The sequence below is a fragment of the Vidua macroura genome, chromosome 3 (assembly GCF_024509145.1).
Source record: "Vidua macroura isolate BioBank_ID:100142 chromosome 3, ASM2450914v1, whole genome shotgun sequence".
NCBI lineage: Eukaryota > Metazoa > Chordata > Aves > Passeriformes > Viduidae > Vidua > Vidua macroura.
Window position 1 is genome coordinate 56,545,357 of NC_071573.1, and position 24,842 is coordinate 56,570,198.

Sequence of the window (24,842 nt, forward strand, 5' to 3'; positions counted from 1 at the left end):
TGTAAGTCATATCAATGGCATAAGCAGGTGCAACTACCAGTGGTAGTTTAATGGTTCTTCATTGGTTGATTTGACACTACAGAAATTACTTGATTCTACTCAGTGACAGTATCCATGAAAAAGGTAGCTATGCAAGAAGCCAGAATAACCACCAACATTGAGTTTTAGAGCATGGGTTTGCATTCTGAAGCTTAGTATCCTTGCTGTGTGTGGTTGTGTGTAAGCTGTCTGGAAGGACACTATTGCAGAATAAAAACCTTGGGAGTTTTAGCAACCATGTAAATGATAACTCTCACAGCTGCTGTTTGAGTGCGTGTAGAAGAAGTGGCATATCTCTTGTTTGTCTGTGCATGGCGTACCCAGGTGGCAAATCTTGCCCTGGAAGTGTGGAGCACAGTGCATGCTGCTCACACCAGGCCATCTCGACCCACTTCTGTTTTAAACCAAGCTCCTCCCCACAGTAATCTGTTAGTACTTTTGCAAAGGCAAAAGTACCACATTTTACTCTAATTTATATGTTTGTACTAGCCATTACTCTGGGAAACTTAAAGTTGTTGTAGAAAGATGTGAGTCATTGGAAGGATCTTGACATCTAAACCTTCCTAAATAATGTAACTTATCAGTAAGTGTTTAACTTCTTTTGAAGACTAGATAATACATGGTATACTGCTTCCAGCTGCATGTTTGAAGTCACTAGGAGGAAAAAAATCTTGGCCTAATGAAATCTAGGAAAAATTGGCAATGAGCAAAGAAGATCTGTGACCAGAAAATAGTCTCAAAGGTGGAAAAGTATTTTATAAATGCATATTTATTATTCATTTTATTTACCAAGAATAACTCTTAAGTAGCAAGCCTCTCAGTTATGACATGTAAAAATCTTGGCCCTTACCAGACATCTGCCCTCAATATAATATCACTTACATCAATTTCATTGGTCCAGCGTAGATTAAAGAAGTCAAAAAGTAAAAAAAAATCAGTTTCCAACTCATGTTGAAGGTGAATAATCATCCTGCTGTATTTTTAGCTGTATATTTAGTACAATGGAAACAGCTGTGATAGTCTTATGGTAAGGAACAAAGCAGCCTCTCTCAAGTGCTACAAAAGCTGTATGGCTTGCTGCTAAAAACACTGATAATAAACAGCTCTTTGAGTCCAGCCAAAGCAGTAAGAACGGGCGTGATTCAGCGGCACAGGAGCGTAAGGTGTCACTGAGATGTGCTCTTCTGGAAACTGCTTTTAAAACAGCGGATCTATTTCTTGGCTGGCTCAGGTGATGGATACATGCTTTTGTTGCCATGTGCTGTGAGAACCAGTTTCATCAGGCTTTGCTGTAGAAATGTGACAGAATTTATGTGAAGAATTTATGACAGTCTATAGTAATTCTGTACATCTCTTATGTCTGTGTTCTTATAGCCACTTGGGCACTGAAGTAGCTGAAATGAGAAAGAGGCAGCAGTCACAAAATGAAGGAACATCAGCTGTGTCTCAAGCACCTGGAAACCAAAGGCCCAACAACACATGTTGCTTTTGTTGGTGCTGTTGCTGCAGCTGTTCATGGTATGTCCTGTAGTATATTTGCTTCCATATCCGCCACAGGTAAACAATGAGAATGGAAAGCACTGGGAACATGTTAACTTCTGGGAGAGGAGACACAATTTAACTTTTCACTTAAAAATTTTATTTAAATATTCCCTGATTTGGTTGGACATCTTGTGATGGGGAAGAGGAAAGAATAGTAAATCCGAGCTATATTTATCCTACTTAAGCCATAACTAAATGAGGAAATTTCAAGTAAAACTTGTATTTGTGAGTGAGAGACTCAGTAATTAATGTTTTTAGCTTGCATTCAAAACACTTTTTTCTGCTTGTACTTTTGATAGTGCAGTTCTCTGCATTCAGGAGAATAAAAGGGAGATGGTCACAAATGTGAATATGTGGTGTCCTATTACATTACTAATATAAATTCCATAAATCTGAAAACATGAGCCTTAAATTCCACTTTTAAATGGAGTGGCATAATTTTAGCGGCTGCTTGTCCCTTCCTCAACAAAGTGTTCACTTGTAAAGTCAAAGATTTAAAGTCAGTTTCAGAAATAGCTTTAAATTCTCAGTGTCTTGAGATGCATCAGATCTCTATTTCTTATTTTTATGAACACAGTATTGAAATATAAGGTAGATGATATGCAGTACTGTTCAGAGACTGTGCATCATATTAACCAGACAGTTCAGTTTGTTTGGAGTCACCATTCCTCTGTGTATGTGTTATTTTCACTTCAGTCACCCATCTGGCCCCAGTCTAAAACCTGAAGCTATTTTCTTCAGTATATTTAAAAATACATACCAGTATATATGCACTAGGGACAGGTTTTTTCTCCAAGATCCTGACACATCCTTATGGCTGTGGCCGGGTAGACCTGCCTTAGCTGTTACTTCCAGTTTCACCAGAAGGCAGAGTATATTTGGAGCAAGGATGAGCTAGAGCTCATATTTTACCAAGTTAATTTGCAGTATGTTCAATCCATATTGAGAAATAGGTGGAAGTGTATTAAACAGGAAGTAAAGAGAGGGTATTTTGTCACTTTCCTTTCTGCTCTGGGACAAGAGCATAGTATCAGCTGTACTGTTACAGGCCAGAGATTCATTTACCTCAGTATCCTATTTCAGGAAGTGAACTTTATCAGATGCCACAAGATAAGGATAAAACAAGTAGATATGAACCTCCTCAAACTACCTACAGTAAAACACCTCACAACAACTGTAAATCTGCAACTTAAGGATTTCCTGGCCTGGAGTTTCTTTTTGTGTGGTTTTTCCTTAATTTGTCAAACCATTTTCTAAAGCGACTTCCTAAACTCATCTAAAATTTTGGCACCCAGGGTTTCCTCTAGCAATAAATTCTACAATGGACCTGTGTACTCCCTTTTATTTGTGTTAACCTACTAGAAAATAATTTCATTTGATGCTTCCTTGTTCTTATGTGAAGAAGAGTGACTAATCCTTCCCAGGATGGTCAAGATTTTACAGAGCTCTCTCATATCTCCCTTCACCTGTTTTGTCTTCCACAGTCTTTTGTATTCTAATCTCTGTGATACAGAAACTGACCCAGATCATGATTTATCCTTATCTGTCCTATTTACTCACCTACCTTATGTCTCTCTATGTACCTTTCTTATTCTACTATTTCCTGTCTGAGATGTGTGACTCGATCTGCTTTTGTGGTTGACACATGGGTGCACCATGTTTTGTGTTTGCTCTTGAGTTTTGTTACAAATTCTTAGCACTCTGCTTATTTTTTAACAGCCCCAGAGATGATGTTTTCATGGAATTATCCACCCTGAATACAACATCTCTTTCCTGAATGAAAATAAAACCCATCATTGTGCATGTACAGCTAGGGTTGGCTTTTGCCTTGCATGCTAGAATATCAATAATATTCATATAATATCAATAATATTCATGTAATATCAATAGTATTCATATAATATTAATAGTATTCAATAAAATAGCCATCTAATTTCTAAAATGTAATGACAACTGATTTCATTTTTAAGCATGCTGCAACTCAAGAAATCTTAAATTTGACAATGATATTTTTATTTTGAAGCTCCTGTGACCCTTGGAGTGCTTCCAGTCCTTAGAAGGCAATGCCATTATATATGTAAACAGCTTATGTATCTTAAACCTAAATTAGAGTAATTATCGTTTTAAAACATAGGATGTACCTTCAGCTGCTTTAGTAATTTTTTTACTGTATTTCAGGGTTTTTCAGGGCTTCAGGTTGGGATTTTTCTTTGCAAAGTAGATTAGACAGAGCATGGAGAAATCCTGTTAGCTAGTTTTCAAGATTAAGTCACTTTGATAAGTGATCAAAGGAATAGTTACATCACTCATGTTTGCTAAAATCAAAAAGACAGAAAAGGTGATGTAATAAGTATTTTCCAGCTTTAACTTCTAAGATTCTGTAGTAGAAACTCCATTAGAGGAAAGATGGGACAAAACTTTGAAAAATGCAGTATGGAATGTTTCAGAATCTCAGTTAAAATTAAGTAACTGATTGTGATGCCAAATTTGTTTTGTAAATCAGAACTGTCCGGGACGAGTACAGGTTATTGTTCTTGCCTCAGTTGTCTACACTAAAAAATTAAAAAAATAATAACTTTAAAAAAGTAACTAACTTTATTATTCTCTCATACATAGGGGATTCTAGCTAATTAATTCTCTAGGGTAGTTCTCTGTAATAGAAAAGCCTAATCAACAACTGTAACAGGTTCTCTGGACCTAATGTAATTACATGCTTTCCCTAGTTCCACAGGTCTTTTTATTTGAGTAACATTAATTTCTCAAGAGATACCTGCCTGCAAATGTTGCTGGATTCATTAATGGGGAAGGCAATGTTCTATAAAGATTAGAATTTTCTTGAGCTTTTTCCACCTGTGTGTGACTGATGATAGCTCTTACATCACTAATGGGTTATTGCCTCAATTTCTTCACCATTCACAGAAATGGGAGAAGTATGTGCAGATTTTATTAAAAATGTTCCCTTTTTACTGTTCAAAGAGTTAGTTTAGTAGCTTCTATACTCAAATGAATCATTAGAATTCTGAAAATATCTTTTGTGAATCATGTGGTGCTTGTTTTCTTCTGTTCTAACCCATGTTAAAATCAGACTAGGCAGTGTCTTCTGTTTGCACAACAGCAGAGGCAAATATTCACACCTTTGTTTGGGGAAATAGTATCTTGCCTAATAGACACTTGTTAAGAGCAAAAAATTAGAGAAATTATTTGGTACATCTTATTGAAACCCATTTTTTTGTTTTTCTTTAATATATATTTCTTAAAGTTAACAGCTGTTTATTATCCCATTGTTATGGGATAATCCTTGTAGGTAGTTCAGCCCCAGGCAGATGCTTACTCACTCCTCACCAAGAAGATGGAGAAGAGAATTAGAGAAGTGAAAGCGACAAAACTCTTTCATAGAGATAAAGAGTTTAATTGAGAAAGCAAAGCTGTGTGTACAAGTAAAACAAAAAATTCATTCACAGCTTCCCATCAGTTCAGCCATGCCCTGAAAAGCCATGGTCCATCACACGTTACGGTGACTTGGGGAAACAGATGCTACAACTCTCAACCTCCATCCTTCCTTTTATTTCTGCAGCTTTTATTGTAGATCCCAATGTCATGTGGTACGGAATATCCCTTTGGTCAGTTGTGGTCAGCTGTCCCGGCTATGTCTCCTCACAGCTTCTTATGCACCCCCAGCCAGTGACAAGCCCACCGACATGGCAATGTGAGAAACAGAGAAATCCTTGATGCTGTTCAGTGACTGCTCAGCAGCAGCTATAACATTATTGTGTTACCAACACTGTTTTGGTCAAAAATCCAAAACATAGCACCATAAGGATCCCTATGAAGAAAATTAACTCCATCTCAGCCAGACTTAGTACATCTATTGGCATTGATAATCATCAGGACAATAAATTGCTCAGTTTACAGGGACAAAGCAAGATTTATTACCAAGCTTTGCTCAGATTAAAAAAGAATGGAGATTAACAAGACTATTAAAATGGCTATTTAGTTTTATTAAGTATGCTCATGATGTTGCCCAACTAGTTTAAGCTCTAAACTTGTTTCTGAGTACAAGTAGCGAAGGAAACACTCATCCTCCTCAGTGGAAAAAAAATAAAGTGCTTCTGAAGTTCCCAACAGGAAACACTTGTCCCCTTACAGCAGAAGCAGATGATACATCCCTGTGAAGATCTTCTGTAGACCTTCCTCTCTTCACTGACCAGACCTAGACCTTAAGCATTCATATCAGGAAGACTGCCTAATTAAAGTAGCTAACAGACAAGTACCAGTCATGTACCTATGACCCTGGACTGGATCACCTCATGTCTTAAGCTTCTGCAAAGCTCCCTTTCAATAGAGGACAGAAGAATGTGCTTCTTTACGAGGCATAATTTCAATGACTTGGGCAACCTGAGACTTGCAAAATTTGCAGTAAGTCTTCTAACATGACAGTCGATAATTTCCTCAATTATGTTTTCTCCAGAGAGTTGCCCATTTAATACTTAGAGCTGTGACTTTATAGTTTTGAGCTCAGTTTGAAAAGGTTAGAGGAATAAGCCTGCTATTTCACTTCCCCAAACTTATTTAGAAATCCATTATTCCAGCTTCCTGAGCAGTCATGAAACTAGTTGTTTTCTTGCAAACACTTGTAAATTACATTCTTCAAAGAAACTCTTCAGGCAGTAGCACAGTGAGGTTGGCTTTTCTGCCAGTTTTACTTTGCTTTCTCCTTTGTCTCCTACCCAGAGCAGGAGTAATATCTTTTTATTCCCTCTTTCATAAGGTGCTCAGTGAATTTGAAAACTGGGGGACACTGATGCTCAATACTCTGTCTCCTTTTATGTACACAGAAGGCTCAGAAGGGGTCTGACATCTACCCTGCAAGAGACCTTAGTATTATGGCAGCCTGGGGGACATGAAAAGGCTTCCAGAGGATAAGTGAAGATGATCACTTAGCTTCACTTGTAGCTTGATTGAAGTGAGTGAGCTGAAAGGCCTTTACCCAAAAATGTAACCATTAAAACTGCTGAAGACTTGTGGAAGAGATTTTCCCACACACAAGAGATCCCAGGGAAGATAGGGTATTTGCCATCTTGGCAATAAACAAGAGTTGCTCTTGGCAAGAATCCTCTCTCCTCAGTTCTTATAACTTGTCTATGACTGCTGTAAGTTACTCTGAAATTACTTCCTGATGATGTTGCTACACAAATATTTTTTCTTTATTAAAGGGAACATTTTTCTTGCAAGAGTTTCACAGTTTACTTGGGCCTACAAGAAAATATTTCTGTCACTTATGCCATGAATATGAAATGGCAGACACAGTTCTAATAACAATTTTAACTTGCATTAATACTTGTTCTCTATATGGGGTTCAGTGTTATCCTCCTAATAAATAGTGTGCTCTAAATGAAAAAAAAAAAACACTTTTTTTTTTTTTTTTTATTTTTTTCACTTCCCACCTCTCTAGTACTTTGAGAAGAATAACATTTTCCTGGCATATTCAATCTTAGTTTGTTATCAAAAAATTGTGCCAAGGCTTTTCATGAGTCTATATAAGAAAAAAAAAAAAATTAATGAAATACATTATAGCCACATGTTCATAAGTATGACAAAAACAAAACCCATGTCCTTTTCCCCATGCCCGTCTGCAGCAGAACTTTTAGACTAGGAGCAGACTAGAAGTGGACTGGTACAAAAAAAGTCACCCAGACTCCAGGATTTTGATAAAGCTTCTGGCAAGAAAAGAAAATCTTTGTCTTTGAAACAAAAGCAATGATTTTGAAAAATTTATTTTGGCTTTTAATTTTGTTTTAAATTATTCTTTTTCTCCCTGAACACATAGGACAGCACATCTGAAACTCAATTCTCTGTGTTTTACCTTTTCATCACATCACATCTGTAAAAAAGCAAATATGGAAAAGTGCATCAGGAATTTTATTACTCTAGTGAAGAATACAGAAGTGCAGGCTACTGTACTCTATTTTACTGAAATAGAAGGTGATATTTTAAAAAATATTTAATGGGAAAAGATGTTCCAATCTGAGCCTTTTTATACTTTAAAATATCACAGAACACCCTTACATTTTTACCACTTGCTATTGCAGAGGTCAAAGATGAGAACATTCCATCTTTTTCTCAGAGAATAATTTATTCTGAGGGAGAGAAGGCTGAGGAACTTGTGCTTTGTGCAACTATGGGACAGTATCATCTGATTATCACACTGCAATGGGCAGTACTGGTGCTTTCTTAGGAAAGTAGCACCAGTTCTTTGATGGGTAGTATTTAAAGCTGGATAAAATCCATTATCTGTCTTGTCACACAAGCTACTGAACATGATATTAATGAAAATCAGTCTTAAATCACCTTGTTTTTAAATCCACATATCCTCAGTGCTGAACCCATGAGAGAAAGCTGGCAGACATTCCTGTTGTCGATGGAATGCACCATGGGGTGAGTGTGGACTGAGGATGTAAATATCTAGTCCTCAGAAATAGGCCTTCAAGGTTCCCTGAGATACTTAAAATAAAAGAATTAAATTCTCAGCATTTGTAAAAATAATCAGAATACACACTAAAAATAGCTTGTCAAGTTGGTTTTTTTTATACTTCTGTAAGTTAACAGTGCTTATTAAATACTACCCAAGAAAAGCATTTATTTTCTCTTTAAAGCAAAAGAAAAGGATGATCTCTAAACTGAAAAAAAAATCAGAGCAGGGAAGCATGTCTTCCTAATAAGTATGAAATTTAATAAGCTTTTTCTCCTTTACAATTAAGAGAGAGGAAGTGATTTTGCTGGAAATTTATGGAAGTTTATGTCCTCAGGGCAGGCTGGAGACAGGTGGCTCTATGCATGCTTGTTTACACAGCTCTCCTAGGGCAACACAGCCTGACTTGCCAACCTCTGGGCTTGTACCCTTCTGTGACACTGGTCCAGGTTGTCAGTGTTAGCCTAATAATTCCTGGAAGCTGGCTCTCTCCTTGAGCCAGACCACAAATTTACCTCATAGGGGATTCAATATACAGCTTATCTCAAAGCTCCAGAGCTGGCAAGTAAAGGCAGGTTTGACCACTTCTTGCACCTCCCTGTGACGCAGATGTGAAATGCTGCCTTTTCAAAAGAGAGGGGCCCATTTCTTTGCCAGAAGGTGTAAAGGTAGGTGGGCTCACAGATATGCTCACTGCTCCGAACTACTGGTCTATAATTTTTCCTGCATCTGCTTCTACAGAGTAAGATGTGAATGCAGGAAAATAAAATGTTACTGGCAAATCAAAAGGACTTTAGAAATAACATTTACAGAAAACAAAAATGTAATGTAAAAACAACTAAAGGAAGCTTTAAGTTAACCTATTCAATGTCATGAGAACCTGCCTTGGTCACTATGGAGCCCTGTTCTGAATCAATCAACTATATCTCACCTCCCCTCATCAAAAAGCAGCTAAGAAATCCCCTCATCAAAAAGCAGCTAAGAAATCCCTTAACCCAAGCTAATGCACCACCTTTTGTCTTCTTTCTTCTTCTCAGCCTCTTGCTGCATACCTCCAAATTCCTGTTGGAGCACGAGCTCTTGCACAGCCTTGGAGTAGGGGCAAGGACAGTGAGCCACCAGCTCCCACAGCAGAAAGGGGTTTCCACAGGAAATTTGCCAAGAAGTAGATTTGATGCAGGCCATTGCTTTCTGGGACATGTAAAGTAAATTAAAATCATGACCTTCTCTGAGAAAAAGCTGTAAGCTACACACTGCATTTATTTTGGCAAGTGGTGCAAAGGGGTAATCACTAAAATGCTGCCAGTCTACCATGAAATCATGGTGGAATCACAAAGATACACAAGACACTACACAGACAATCAGCATATATAAATAATTCTGAATTAGTTTCCAACCAAGAACCCTGGTTGAAAAAAACTTTAACACTGTAAAGTAAGTCCATGCAAACTGATAAATGTTTCTATTTTCAAAAGTATGAGGAAAACTTGTTTCTCCCCATAATAAAATAATAAAAATAGAAGGCTAATGTGAGGAGTGGAGCGACAGCTTCTTCTGCAGCTGGTCTGTTAACTTTCATCACAAGCCAGTGTAGAATCCTCATTAACATCAAAATCAGCCCTGGGCTTTTTGTGCCAAGCTTTCCTAGTGTCAGGATTTTATTCTTAATAATTTAAACTTTGAAAGTTCATTTCATTTTGAGAAACAGATGGAGGCTCATATGTTTACTGATATTTTTTCCCATCTGTGATAACACAAGCAGGTTAGAGAATGAGTAGACTGTAAACATAATAGACTAGCAAATTTTAAATAAATGTTTCTGAAGATTCACAAATAAAATGCAGATTCCTTTGTGTGTAATGCTACTAAGATACAAACCCCTGATCAGACTAACTGCAGAAAATAGTCCTATTTAAAGCGAACATTTCCGTAAAGAAAATTACAGTGAAAAAAAAATCAGAACTGCAATTCTTCTAAATTGAACAATAAATACATTCTCAGAGGGGATTTGGGATTACACAAGGCTCCTTCTAATTCTGTGGTGCAAAGGATACCAACAGTAGCTCCTTAGAAGGAGAGAGCAGACGGAATCTAGTTAACTTTAGGAAATTATCATGATTCTGTCCTAGCACAGCACACAAGAGTGTATTCAGGGACAACTGCTCTTGAGGAGACTGGAGGGAGACAAAGCAGTGGCAGACTCACTTCCACTGGTGAAAAGCAGCTTGATGCCTCCTCTGAGACTGTTTAAGAGATGGATTGCTTCAGAGCATCAGCATCTTGGCTCTCCCTCACCCCTCATACCCATTTCCCACCTGCCTGTGCCAAAATGCTGTTCAGCTTGGTGTCTGTGGAACACTGGCTGGAGGAAGATTCATAATGTCATGACAGATTTTCTGTCACCAGAGCACAGCTTGACTGTTGCTGTGGAGAAAATAAAAAAACTTAAGGAGTGCTGAGAATGCCTGAGTCCAGCTTACACTGTGAATTACAGATATTAGGAGCTTGGAGCCTTTGAAATCTCCCCTGACAGAGTTTGGGCTACTTTTGGTTTTCTTATGACAAATTTGTAATTCGATATTTACACAAAGATGCATTAACTCAGAAGTCCATGGAAAACCACATAAACAGTGAAGTACGTTAAAGGTCACAGTGGGTCTGAGATCAAAATATCACATGAAGTAAAGGCATGTTGATGGTGACATTTTAAAGGTGCCAAAGTCCCCTTGCGGACCCTCTGAACTTTATTCATTGTGGAATAATAAAAACTTTAATATTCAACATGCAAAAACAATAACAAAACACCCTTATCCAGGTTAAACACAGTGACAGTGTCTATACTACTAAGTAAACTAAGCAGGGCCAGGGTCTAATGGGCTACAGTCAGCCTGTACAGTAAATTGTTAGCAGGTGTTAACTCCCTGGCAGAGATTTTGCCAGTGCCAAAGTGCACTCTCAGCCAATGGCCTGTGGCAGAAACCCTGTTTTGGGTATGGCTTTAGGGGACTGGGGCTATGTGGTGCCAGTCAACCTCAGAACTCTCCCAGAACATTTTATCTGCAAGAATAAATGCAGCCTGTAGTTCCAAACCAAAAGGGAAAAAGATTAGGCTACTAAAATCTGTCAGCAGCAGAATTTCCATCTTGCATAGGTTTATTTTTTAACTGTGCATAAATCCAAATTGGTTGAAAATGCCAGTTAAAACAGGAATAAATGTCTAGTGCTTTAAAGAGAAAAAATGAGAATATTTCATGGAAATGAGTCTGAACCCCTAGTAGGAAGCACTTATTAGATGGAGATCCTCTCACTAGAAAAGTGGATCAGACATTCATTATATGAGTCAGAAAGGCAAAGGAGATAAAAGTCTTGTCTAGGCACCCTTAATAATTCCATAGCACATGTATTTGTCTAGATGGCAGCTCTGGTTCTTCTGAAATACCTGGTTGAAGGCTGGATACTAGCAGATGCTGAGCACCCATTGAAGGAATGAATAATTTCAATTTTGTTGACATCCATGCTGAAAGTGCTTCCCAGCTGAGGGCTTTGTCTAACAAAATTTGGAAACCAGCATGAACAAAACAGATGTTTGTAATATACACAGACTGGCACAGAGGGTCTCAGTCCTGTTTGTTATCTGGAAGAATGTAAAGTGAATCCCCCATCTTACTTGACTGTGATGTGGGTAAGTGTAAACTAGTTTAGTCCTGGCTAATTTCACAAAATATGGTGTTCATAAACATCATAGTAGGAACTATCCTTTGAAATTTCCAAAAGCTCTCTTTCACTGGATTGTTTTGCAACACCTTACGATAACAAAAATGTGAATTTAGTATGAATGTTTCCAGGCATCCCTTCCCATTCGGAAAGTACATCTAAATCTATGGAGTCTATATTACCGAAGTAGTGACCCTATTCAAGCTCAATTCTTTACTGTTGCTCCTACTTTTATATCTGAAAACTAAGAATAATAATGAAAAAGCCACTACAGAAACTGTGACTAGGTTCATTTATCAGAATTAGTTGAGACCATTAGGTTTGCTTGCTAGTGATTTGGGGGGCTTTTATTCATCTAGCTACCGTTTGAAGGGATACAATTTCCATTTCTTTGAACAGTACAAAACTGTCATTTTTAATTGTCTCAAATATATGAAGGAATCGTTTGCAAAATAGCTGTAGCCAGGAGTAAGGATGCTGCAGATTGTCTAGTAATTAAATGTATCCATCATACAGATGGAATATGAATGGTAATATTATTCTGAAGGAAGGAATGAAGCTGACAGCCAGACTAGCAATCTGTTGGGTGACCTGACAAGAGAAATATATCCTTAAGTTGAACATTGCCTAAAGCACAAACCATCTCTAAACTAATGGAAGAAAGCTAGAGTAACTCCACTAGAAATCATTGGTAAGCAAACTTCAGCAAGCCTTGGGTTTCTTACCTATACAAAAATTACATTACACATATGAGAACAAAAATCTCAAAAAAATATCCTAGAAAGGACTAGCAGTTTAACAAAAGTTGTAATTACTTCTGTTGCGGCTATCATTATGTAAAAGTAATATAATCTCTTTAAGCTAAAATCCAGCAGAAAGTATATTTTCTTGCAGATTTTCAGAAGAACAAAAAATATTGTAAGTAAAAAAGAGTTTAGGAAAGTCATATTGCTTTGAATCACTAGTTCTTTCCTCTCTTGCACAGCTACAAATTTTGCTCTGTGTTAGTCTGAGGGAGATATTGTCCTTTATTTCAGAAGTTCAAGTACAGTGCACATTGGTAGTTTCCATCTGCCTTTGAGCTCCTGCTGAGCTGCAATATCTGCAGGTAGTAAGATTAAATAAGTCACACAAGAGCAGAGGAAGAAAACAACACGTACAGCAAGGCTGTCCATTAAAAGGGCCAGTCTTCTTTCACATAACATTTAACCTGTATTGACCTTGAGAAAAGTTCTCTCCTTCACTCTGAAGTCATCCTGAAATGTAAATATAATTGCAATTTTTAAGTAGCCCCCCAGAATATTCCTCAATTGCAGTCTCTTTTTAAATATGTTGTTTGTGGCACTACTGACCATGCCTGGAGAACTATATCCAATTCTGGCTCTTCAATGCAAGAGTCCTGGGTATAGTGGAGATTCCAGCAAAGGGGCCTCTCAAATGATTAAAGGACTGGAGCACCTCTCCTGTGAGGAAAGGCTGAGACACCTGACATCATTCCACCTGGAGAAGGTTCAGAGGGATCTTATCAAGATGTATAAAAACGTGAAGTGAGTGAACGAACAAAGAAGATGGAGCCAGGGTGTTTTCAGTGGTACCCAGTAACAGGACACCAGAGGCAAGGAAAACAAGCTGTAACACAGGAGGTTCCCTCTCAACATCAGGAAACACTGAACTCAGTGCACTGAACTCAATTTTAAGACTGAAACTCAGACCTTAAATTTTTGCAAAACATTTCTGAGGGTCTTTCTGAGTACTTTAGGAGAACGTGCCTTTTATCAAGGGTTTTCCAGCAGGTTAGTTCTTCCATTACCAATACACTTCTGAACATTTTCTAGAAGACAAAAGAATCAATATAAAAATTACATAAAATATCACCTTGCAAATATCAATCTATGATGGAAGAAGCATTGACATGTGGATTTTTAATTCTACAAGGTTTTGCTTTCAAATTTTTCATGGGGTCCAAAAGGAAAATATAGTTTGGACAAATTGTACAATGTGACTGCCAAACATTCACTAATTTCAACTTTGATGGAAAATACAGAAGGAAAATATAACTCATGGCTTTATAAAGAGACTTAATCTGACGGTCCCTTATGAAGAGAAAAGGTTACCAGATTTTATGTCTATTCCATTTTAAAATATTAAATATACAGGAAAGGGAAGAGAGTGAAACACTGCAGATTTGCTAAATCCTTTTAAGTACTTGCTTTACAGAGCACATCCCTCTATGACTTACTTTAGTTTACTCATATTTCAGTAAGGATGATTTACCTTCACAGTGCCATGTGGGATGCAACTTAATAACCTTATATAATGATCTTACATAAACTCCATCTTGGCCAAGACTTCCCATTAACAAAGGGATGATTATACTCTTAAGCAGTAGATCATTTGGGTACAATTCTGCTTCTACTCATGCTGAGGAATAGCACAACATAATACCATAAGGACAGAGCTTAATCTCTTAACTGACTAGACCTTAATAGCCTGAGGTACTCCAGATACCTTAAACTGTGATTTCCACCAATCTCCTTTTTCTTTTATGGTTTATAGTTGAATCTATATTGACTTTTGACCAGTTAGGCTGAATGCTGCACAGTATTAAGAAAGCATAGCAATTGAAAACCAGTAAGAAATCAAGCCCAGTCTCTCCCAAATTCAAAGTATGGCAGAAAGATACAATCTCAAATGAACTGAGAAGTTTCTTATTTTTCATGGGAAAGTTCACAGCTCTCAACATAGATGATCTGGCCATATAATAAACCTTTGAACAAAAGAACTCACAGAACTTAGTCCAGGTTTGCACAAGGAAGAAGGGTAGGACCCTATTCATCTGTAGTATTTTAAAGTGTATTTCCTTCTGAACTCTTAAATATCTCACGGGGCTACAAGCTATTCCTTCACACAGAAAAGCTGAAATAGCACTGCAATAGCAGCCCTAAAGAACAAATACGGGAGAATAGGCAATGATTCTTTCAGTCACCCTGGATTGCTGTTACAGCATTGGTGTCAGAAATAAGACAGTGAATAGGCCAAGATACCCATCTGTGGGCACAAAGGATTTTGACTACATCTCTATTCCTGTGTCCACACACTCCAGAGCCATACTGTCAATGCTACTCTTCTAGAAACTTCAAGCCTGTTTTAGTGAAAAAAAGGATACTTCAAATATAAAAGACAAATGCATTTTTTTGCTGTGCTTTGGGATTTTCATGCTGTAAGGAATTATTCTTCAAGCTTCTCTCCATAGCTCTTAGTATAAACACAATTCTGAGTGAAAAATGGACATGCTGTTTGCAGCACTCTGAGAGATGAGGCTTTAACAAACACTCCATGTACCATGAAGTTAAGAGTTATAGCTGCTGGATTTCCTGATGAGCTGTTTTCTTAATAGAAAATCTCTTGTCTCATAATCAGAAAGCCTGCTGGAAAAGAAATCTGCTATGATATGACAGAACGTAATTTTTCTAAAGAGCTTCTTAAACACAATATTTCATTTAAATCTATTATTTTACTACATTAACTAGAATTACTCACAAAAGAGTAGTAAGAATAATGGTAATTAGCAATGAATAAAACCAGGACAACTGATTATTTAATTTTAAATTGTAATGATAATTATTTTTAGACCTATCAAAAGCAGTTATGAAATGTCATTAAACTTTTCCACAAACACGATTTTGTTAGAAACCCAATTCAGAAGTAAATTAATTTTAACTGTCAAATCTGTGCAAAACACAAACTCAGTTCCATTCAGTTGCATTCTCCATAAAACCCTGGTGGAAGGGCATGTGAAACAGCTTCTGCATCCATCCTGGGTAGGAAAAATCAGACCAGAAAGTTTACACCTTGCACTCCTGCTTGGTCCACAGGATTTATGGTATGCAGAAATGTGCTCATGGGAGCCAGAAGCCTGCCTGTATTTAATATTACTAGATCCTGAGCAGAGGATCCTAAGCTTTTTCATTGAAAGAACATTCATGGCAAATAGAAGTGCCCAACTGTCTGTTACAGACTGTTTCTCAACTGTGCGCTCTTCAAACAGAGATAAAAAAGGGGGAAAAATATGAATTACAACACTACACACATTTCAACATAAACCAAATCAAGGGGGAAAATACAATGAAGAAAAATTGGAAAAGAAAAAATTATAGGCTTTCTAGCCATTGGACGAGACAAAGCATTGGAAGAAACAAACTGTTTATTTTATCTTACTTTTTGTGACCTATGAGAAAAAAAAAAAAAAAAGAACAGGCCAGTTATTACTGCAGCTCTTTTAGTTAAAGGCTAAAACTATGAGACTACACTGTAAGCTGAACAAAGAGCTGGGAGGTTTGTGAGTCCACATTCCTCATCTGATTCTTTGAAATACTGGTGGAATTTTAGCTGTAATACAAAATCTCTAGGATGGTTAACTTGCAAATATTTGCATTATTAAGAAATAAAGAATTGTTTGGGGTTTTAGTTACATGACGTAAGACTCACAGAAGCAGATGTCAAGTTTATAAATTCAACTTACATATTTTTTTCTGCTCTAAAACAGCTGAGTCCAAGTTGGAGTCTATGCTTGTTTGTTTTTTTCTTTTAAGAATAATTTGGATGATACATGCCTCTTGCACCATCTTATCACCTAAGGCAAATGTAATCTGGCACTCAAAAGACTCAGCACCACAGGTACCTGGACTTTTTGAAAGGAGTTTATAGTTTCAGTGGACACTGCCAAGTGGGCTGATTATAGCCTTATGGTAATTGTTGGCTTTGCCCCAAGAGACTGCTTTCCTATGTCAGTCTGCTAAACACAATCTCATAATTTAATTTTAAGCACAAGACAATTTTTTACTCAGAGTAGGATCTAGATATTTTTCATTACATTTCTAACTTGTTTTCAATATAAAATTTTACATCCTACATTTCTTTATTGAATTCAGTGAAGAGCTGTAAATCATTATCTTGTTAAAGAACTGGGATTGATACTAAAGACAAAAAAACTTTCACTTTTTTGATCTGTTTCTTATTTGTAAAAAAAATTATTGCATTCTGCTGACTGAGTTAAGACCATATTCTGATCAGTTCAAGCAAATGATTCCATCAGCTTTTGACCACCATTTTCCTTCAAAGTCTGTCACAGACTACCAAGGCAGACATACGGGAATAACAAGTTTAGTACACATCACTTGTGTTCATCTTGCAAACCTCCAGGCATCCATGCAAGCCTCCACTCTATAAATCATTTATTGCCATAAATTTGGCTGACATTTTGAATATACTGGTGTTATTGGGAGAGTTGTAGAGCTTTAGTCTTTCTTGCTATTCTTTTAAGGACATAAACTCAGGGTCAGATAAGACCTGCATTCTCTCTAATGCAGCCAGGGACTTGAAGGATATACTGCAAGTTTATCTGAGCCTATGAAAATGTCTAGTACATGGCATTGCCTCTTCATAAAATAATGATTCTAGGTCTAGTTTTTCTCAGAATAATCATTCTGGATATTATTCATTTACTGTAACAAAAAAGAGGATTCTTTCCTTAACTTTAATAGAAACAAGTTTTTTGCCCTTTACCTCAGCTTAAAAAAAAGAGCTATCATTGGATAATATTGTTCATGTAACATTTTGTTCTCATCTGTTTTTTGTGACATTAAAAGGGAGATAGAAGACAATGATTTGAGATTAACATAGCTGTATTGTTCTTTATGAATGGATTACAATAATATTGCAATTATTTTTCATTATTATTGCTTTGAAAAGTGTAGCAAAATCATCATTCTCTGTGCATAAACAAACACAGTCTTGACTAGTGTTCAGTGACATCAAGCTTAAATATTCCAGGTGTCAGAAAAAAATGAGGTGACAAAATGATTTTGAGTCATAAGTTAAATCAGGTTTCATAAAAGAAATTGAAGAATCCCAGTATAGTTGTCTTTTCCATTATCACACAGCATATGGGATATTGGGACTACATATATCTCTGACATCTAACAGAGCATGCCTCAGCATTTAGGAGTGAGCTTCTGAATAGAATTGTGTGAACAATTGATTTTTCAGTGACTGACTTTTGAACCACAGTGTTGAGAAAAGTTTGATCAGATTGAACTACAATCAAAAATGAAAAATGAAAAAGATACTAGCATGCAGGGTTTTTTGCATCTGAAATAAAACCAGAAAAAAATATTTGTTCATATAGCATGTTTTAAGCTGAACACTTGTAATAAAAGGAAAGGAATCAGAGACCAGGGAGATCAGCAGGAGCACACCCATTTTGAATTGAAGAGTGAAGGTATTTACCCAGCTGGCAAAAGATTGAGACAAAGATGGGCACCAATGCTGAGTGTTTACAAAACCATCTTCCTCTCCTTTCAGGAAAATGCACTAAACATATGTTCTTGTTTTAATGTGTAGTAATTTGTTTGTTTAAAGGCTTTTTCTCTTCCAATCAGAAGAAAAAAATATATTTCCTGTCTGAATCTATTTTGTAAATTAGGTAAATTTGGTAAATTGTGTTTTTCAAGACTTTTGAGGAATGGTCATTTTACATCATCTACCACTGTAATTTTAAAATCATAATTAAATCTTGATCTCTTGATGTCTTTTGTTCGGAGAGAGTTGTTGGGGTTTTTTAAGAAAGCTAAAAATATTATGTCTCTTGATCTGATGCTAATAAAAATTTCTAGGAGTAGCATAGGGTGAAGTGCAGTGCCAGTGAGATATATTCATTCAAAGGGTCGATCAGTGAAGGAAACCTATCAGCACATCTGTTATCCAGAGAATCTTATCTGAATATCGATTTTCATGTGAAAACAGAATTCTGCCTTCAGATTATGTATGAACAATTGACTTTATGTGACCTTTGACCTAGAATAAAGAAGATTTTTCTGTTACTTTTGTGGCTTGAGGGCTCATGGCCCTACTGCATGACATAAACAGGTCTAGCCTAAAATGCAGTCACTGCCCAGCAGACTACAAATTTCAGCCAAAAAGAAGAAACTGAGCACAGATCTCCTAAACGGCCAACCCAATAGCCATTCAGTGTCCCAGTTTGATTTCTACTCATCTGCATGGCAGTACAAAAAAACACTATTAAGGCAAGAGGTTTTATAATAGTCACATTATCTTCAGTGCCAGACCTAATTGCAAAATACTGTGAGGATATATTGCATATGAGGCACATAACAGAAAATACCTGAATGAATAGGACCTGGTGAGCCATGTGTGGGCAGAATATTAATCCTGGCACCTCTCATAATGGCATGGTTCTCTTGCCATAACGAAAACAGTAATTTCACTGATTTACCAGATTTAGGCTACTGGTATATGAGAACGTGACTCTTGGGAACCAATTAAATACCATTTATTTACTGGATATACAGAGAATGAAAGATCCAGTGCAAACTCTAAATTTGCTCTTCAGTTTCTTAAAGGCAGTAGAATTACCTGCAGCAGTGCAGCAGTAGGGATGCAACTTACAAAAAGGCTAAAGCCTGGAAGAAGAGTCAGTGAGATATTTGCTCTTAAATTAGTTCAACTCTTAATGATTCTATGCAATTAACTTGGCTTTTTTATCTTCTCATGCAATAGGGTGCTTCAATACCAATTTAGCTACATAATTACTCAACAGAATAATTACTTAATTGCTTAACTTTAATATTAACAGCCAAATAATAGCAGCTAAATGAATAAAGATCAGTTTTCTAAATCCCAACAGTACCCCCAAAACACATCAGCTAGAAACCTGGACACACTCACCCTTATTTGTGGTCATTTGTTCAATACGTATGCTTCTTCAAGTAGTCCCTGATCATTAACTTTTTTACTTATAAAGCATGTGAAGTTGCAAAATAGAAATACCTTCACTCCAAGCAGAAATTACTCATAATAATACTGTTGCAGTAGTTCAAGAAACTTACTGGTTTTGTAGCAGTCAAGAACCCAAGACATATTTGAAAGGTACATCGAGCTCAGGCCACTGAAGTATTTTCTACTATACTCTCCAGAGCAATAAAATCAGCATAGCAGTGGGCAGAACAAACCTTCCATATGAACAGAGAACAAACTCATACTAGCGCTTTTCATTTAAACTCTGCCTTTAGACATCCCAAACTCACCCTTTTTAAGGCATTAGTAGTTTTGTTGTGCTTTTATCATGGGTAATTTGCATCTCTGAATTTTAAAGATATCTGCTGGGTATATTCCAGCTAATAAATAATAATAGCACCAAAGAGATTAGTTTGCATCAGATGTCTCTCTAGTGCACCTCCCTTTCATTTAACTATTTTTTGGTAAGATGTATCAGCAATTTCCTTTTCTTAAACCCTTAACTAAGATCATTTTGTTAATCTTTAGCCTGTTACTTTTAGTCTGTCTAGTATTACACTGTACAGCATAATACTTCTGACACAGACAGCTAGCCTCAATGATGGATTAATGTATCAATGACATGAGCTCCAGGTATGCAGAACACCTTTGCTGCTGCAGACTGCTTGAATTCCACAGAGAAACATGAACAGATAAGGTGTTTCCAGCTGAATACAACAACATAGGAAAGAGCAGTGCAGTGTTGTCATTTCAAGTTAAAAGGTAGCAATCTGTTATTGTGATCAATTACTTAAAGGCTGCTTTCAAGCTAGCTTTGCAGTCAAATATTTTTAAATATTTCTTTTTCTAAGAGATCAAGAAGCAGTTCCTTGAGTGAAAACAGAACATACCTGAATTGAGTGTATTTCAGTATAAAAATGATGGTTTCATTCACAGGAAAAGCATATCAAAAATAACATATCTGATGGAACTCTATCCTTGACAGATGTAGATAAGTAAAAGTTGAAATGTAGTGCTAGCTTTGTCACAGGAAACATAATGCAGAATTTAGGCCAAGATGTATTACAAAAGTAACACCGTTTTAAATGCAATACCCAAACATGTCCCAACTCAGTGTGACACTTCTGTCTTTGAAGTGTTCTCTGTTTTGCAGCCCTGACTAACTTCAGCCATTAAACTCCAATTATGATTGCTGAGATGAAGGAATCAGGGCCAAGTGTGTACCTTGCATTGTCACTACGGTATAGATACCATAAAACTGCATACTACGTTCCAGGCCCACAGCCTGAGCTTTTTATTGTTTGTTTTGTTGTTTGGGTGTTTTTAAAAGAAAATAAAAGTGCATACTGTCTATTGATTATTCCTTTGATAAACAAACATTGCAATGAAGTCAACATGGCTTTCTTGCTCCTATTACTATTTCTCTCTTTCACCACTCACTACTTCACTCATTGCTTCCCCTTCATCAACCCATGATGATTTTCCCAAGTCTAGCAGAGATTTTGCACGAGCAAAGCAAACAGTATTTGATCTCAGACAACAATTAAATTAATAGTGTATACTGACTGCTCTCAGATGAATCACTTTCTACTTCCAGTAAGACTCTGCATCGAAACCTTGAATGTCTAGTGCCGGACAAGTAAATTATCTCAGTACAGCTTAGTTGCTGCTCATGTGATGGAGGCAGGAAAACAGGCAGCTTCATTCTCTTTTAGGCAGACTCAAATGAACACCCTATTGCATTCGCAACCTACACAGGATGTTTCCTCCCTCTGTGGGAGGGGGGAAATTCTTCCATGGAAACAAAGGACGCTCTGCTCTCTGCACTCAGCAGAGAAGACAAATGCTGCTCTACCTATGGACTGCAAAGGAGGGAAGGAAGGAGGGAGGGAGGGAGAGAGAGGTTTGTGCCTTCCCTGCTTCTCCCTCGCTCCAACTTTGTGCTCTAGCCAGATGCAAGGTGACTCTAAGCAGTTACATGTGTGGACTTAAAGATTACAAGACAGAAAGAAAGTGGATGGCCCCTTTTTTTTCTCCTGTATATGGAACTCATTTTTGACTTTCCTGGGTGCTCCCTCTGTAGACTGACGAACAACAGGTCAGAGGAGACAGAAAGGCTATTTACCTGCCAACCCCAGAGTTCAGGATGTGTTGTTTCTCCTGCAGCAGTTGATGACACCCTAACAACCTTAGCAGCACTGGAGCTGCATTCCTACGCTGTAACAGGGGAAGCAGGACCAAGGGCCTGAACTAAGGTCTTGGCAGGTAAGTGAAGGAGCAACCAGTATCAAAGAGCTTCGTTTGCAAGTGTACGTCTCTGTAATGTTTAAGTCTTAATATGTGCTCTGCTTTACCTGGGAGCTTAAACTTCCAGTTTTCAGAATAGTATTTGAGAATACCTATTAGCTCTGCCAAATGCTTGAAAAAAATGTTGAAGAAACTCATAAATGCAGAGAACCTATAAAGAAAGATTATTTGTGCTAAAGATGTCTCAGAGCTGGGGTTTCTTCTTAGAGCTGAGCAGGAGTTATTTAGATTAGTGGGGGAGGGAGAAGCTTCATGCTACAAACATATTTTTGTAGCAACACTTAGAGTGACCGAGACCATCATTGTATGATGAATACTTAATATTCAAAATATGAGCTCTTGAGATTGGAAGGGGGATTTTTTGCTTGGTTGCTTGTTTTCTCTCAACTGGACACATAGGGAACACCTGATGAAAGGAAATTTCCATCTCCTTACTACATTCTACTTCTTAAGCTTAATTATCAGAACCAGATTTTCCACATGAATATCTATGTCACTCAAAACATACTTTATTTCAGTAGTTATCAGGAATTGTGGGTTTGCTGGCAATATCATATTCCAGAAGATTCACAGAGAACACACACAGAGGAAGTCTTTACCACTATAGCAAATCTGATTAAAAAGATATTTGCAAAACAATAAATGATTCTAGTTAGCAGTTCTAAAAAGAAGCAAAAAACCATTATCCTTGCATAAAGAAAGCCTTTCTTTTCCTTGCTTGTGATAATATGAGGGTGATGGAGGCCTTTCTGCTCAGTGGCCAGTATGTTTTACTTTTTGGAATGGAAAACAAATTTAGGTCAGAAGAGGAAATCATAAGGAGCTGCCACATGCTAAGTTCTGTATCTGAGCCATCTACTGCCACTGTATCTTGGAAAGAGAAAAGGCAACATTCATAAAGCCTGAAGAACTATCCAGAACTGGTGGGGCATCAAAGCCCCATCAATAACCATTTTAGATATTCATATCCCCCCTACTCATACTGTTGCTAGTATTCTCAGTTAACTAAGTGAAATCACTCCAAAAGTGACCTCTAAGTATTTGCCCATCTTCCAGTGGATAACTGTGAGCTTCTAACACACTGCATGTGCTAATAGCAGCTGTAAATTAATATTCATCATAGTTCGGGGGAAAAGTCATTATAAATTTTTTTCTCCAAAATTTTAGACACAAGAGTGAAAAATGATACCCTATAGGTCTAATCTTTTAAAAGTTTGCATTACTATAGTCATTGTTTTAAATTAACTTTCTCTAGACAAAATAAAGTGTTGTACTACATTGCAGCCTCACTGTTAGGAATGAAGATAGAGGAGACAATGCAGGAAGGCCAACACATACGACCAAACTGGAGAGTATCCAGGTCATAGAAGAATGGTAAGTTGGTCAAACTGTTATCTAATAAATGTTTTGTATTTAACTAATATCGAGATTTGTCTTGGGTTTAATTCTTTGGGAATGTCCTTTTTATTGCTTTTCCTCCAAAAAATTCTATACAAAAGGAAACAAAATCTGTCCTGACAATGAAATGACAGCAGAAACATTCACAAGTCAGGCTTATTTGCAGTTTCGTATTTGTGGGGAAGAACCACAGGGAGAAATGGAAGGTGCATACATGGTTCCATATGTGGATCTCTATAAGAAGCCTCTGCTAGCTGTGACAGCATTTTTTTCCTGTCTCTCCAGACAAGAAGAAAAAATAATAATCACAAGTGTACTTCATGACCAGAGTTTTAACATGGCTATCTTTCATAAAACATTTTGAACTATGATTTCACTGGAATTAAACAAAAAACATACTTTGCAAACTAGGTTAAACACACTGAAAGTCTGAGCTTCTAATTCTGTCTAAAACTTGGGCCCATGTTGATTGTGTGGGGAAAAATGGTAATCTGTCAGGGTAATGGTAAATGGTAATCTCAGTTCTCTAATCCCATAAGAAGGAAATTAAAACTTTAAAGGACATATATGGCAACAAGAATGACCCAAACAATTCATTGCCTTTATTGCTAATTATTGTCTTATATGAGAAGACAATATCATAAATTTCTAGAAAATATAATAAGTCAAGAGCTTCCCAACAGACAACAAAGGAGCCCAGGTTGTTTGTCAGCCCCATTCAGCTCAGCAGGATCTTTGCACTCTCCTCAGTGGAGAGTGCAAAGTCCTGAGAGGACTGTTCACCTTAAAATCTGTGTTTAAACTTTTTCATTCATTTTACAATTACTTTCCAGTTAAACAGTTTGTGATTTATCACAAATAGCTTCCCAACATCCAGTCTGCCTTGCATGGAGAGTAGGAGTTGATAAATTGACTTGAAGACAAATTATATAGACAAATGCACTTATTGTGCATCATGGTAACACAGAAGCTAATGACAACACCTAGTGTCTTGTATTGGATCAGGAAGGAGAGGGCAAGTGCTCAAAATTAAATTTGAAACTATATTTAATTGTTGTTAAGTAATGTGGAGAATTACTTTCTTAAGCTGTTCATTGGTACATTAATGGATTAGTGATGCCAGTAAGTCTTCTGATCACTTACCCAGTGCATCCACTGGTAAAAGCCACAAATAGTTTCCTTCAGGAAATGGCAATAAGGACTTTTCCCCATTTCTTCCCTTTCCTGTTTTGCCAGCAAAATCCATCACATCTCATGCCAAAAGATCATCATTCAGGTCAATAGCATGAAACAGCGGGAAGCTTAGCAACCCTTAGGTACAAGCACAGAGAAATATGCTAATTAAAAATCTCTCTGAATTACGACTTTGTTTGGCTTCATTAGTATGCTTTTGGCTGCCAAGTGCTTTTTGTTTTTCTTGTTCCTCCTAAACCAAATCGTGTACAGTCATCATCAGAGGCAGGCAGGGACATCAGGTGTCATCTAAACTCTTCACGAAAAAGTCCATTTCCAGCTTCCTGGGATCTCCTTTAACTGCAGAGGCAGAAATTCAGTGCTG

At 37.1% G+C, this 24,842-nt stretch overlaps 1 protein-coding gene across 2 annotated transcripts in view; it reads left to right on the top strand.

Moving 5' to 3' along the window:
• The first annotated feature begins 1,417 nt into the window (after positions 1-1,417).
• The window catches only part of RGS17 (regulator of G protein signaling 17), a 30,540-nt gene continuing 7,115 nt past the window's right edge, over positions 1,418-24,842 (top strand). Inside the window, exons 1-2 of one of the 2 annotated variants that reach the window (XM_053974478.1) lie at positions 1,418-1,557; positions 23,171-23,260. In XM_053974478.1, coding sequence (XP_053830453.1) covers positions 1,439-1,557; positions 23,171-23,260 — 209 coding nt within the window. In that variant the 5' untranslated portion in view covers positions 1,418-1,438. The remainder of the gene's footprint in view (positions 1,558-23,170; positions 23,261-24,842) is intronic. The other variant, XM_053974477.1, reaches the window with a different exon arrangement.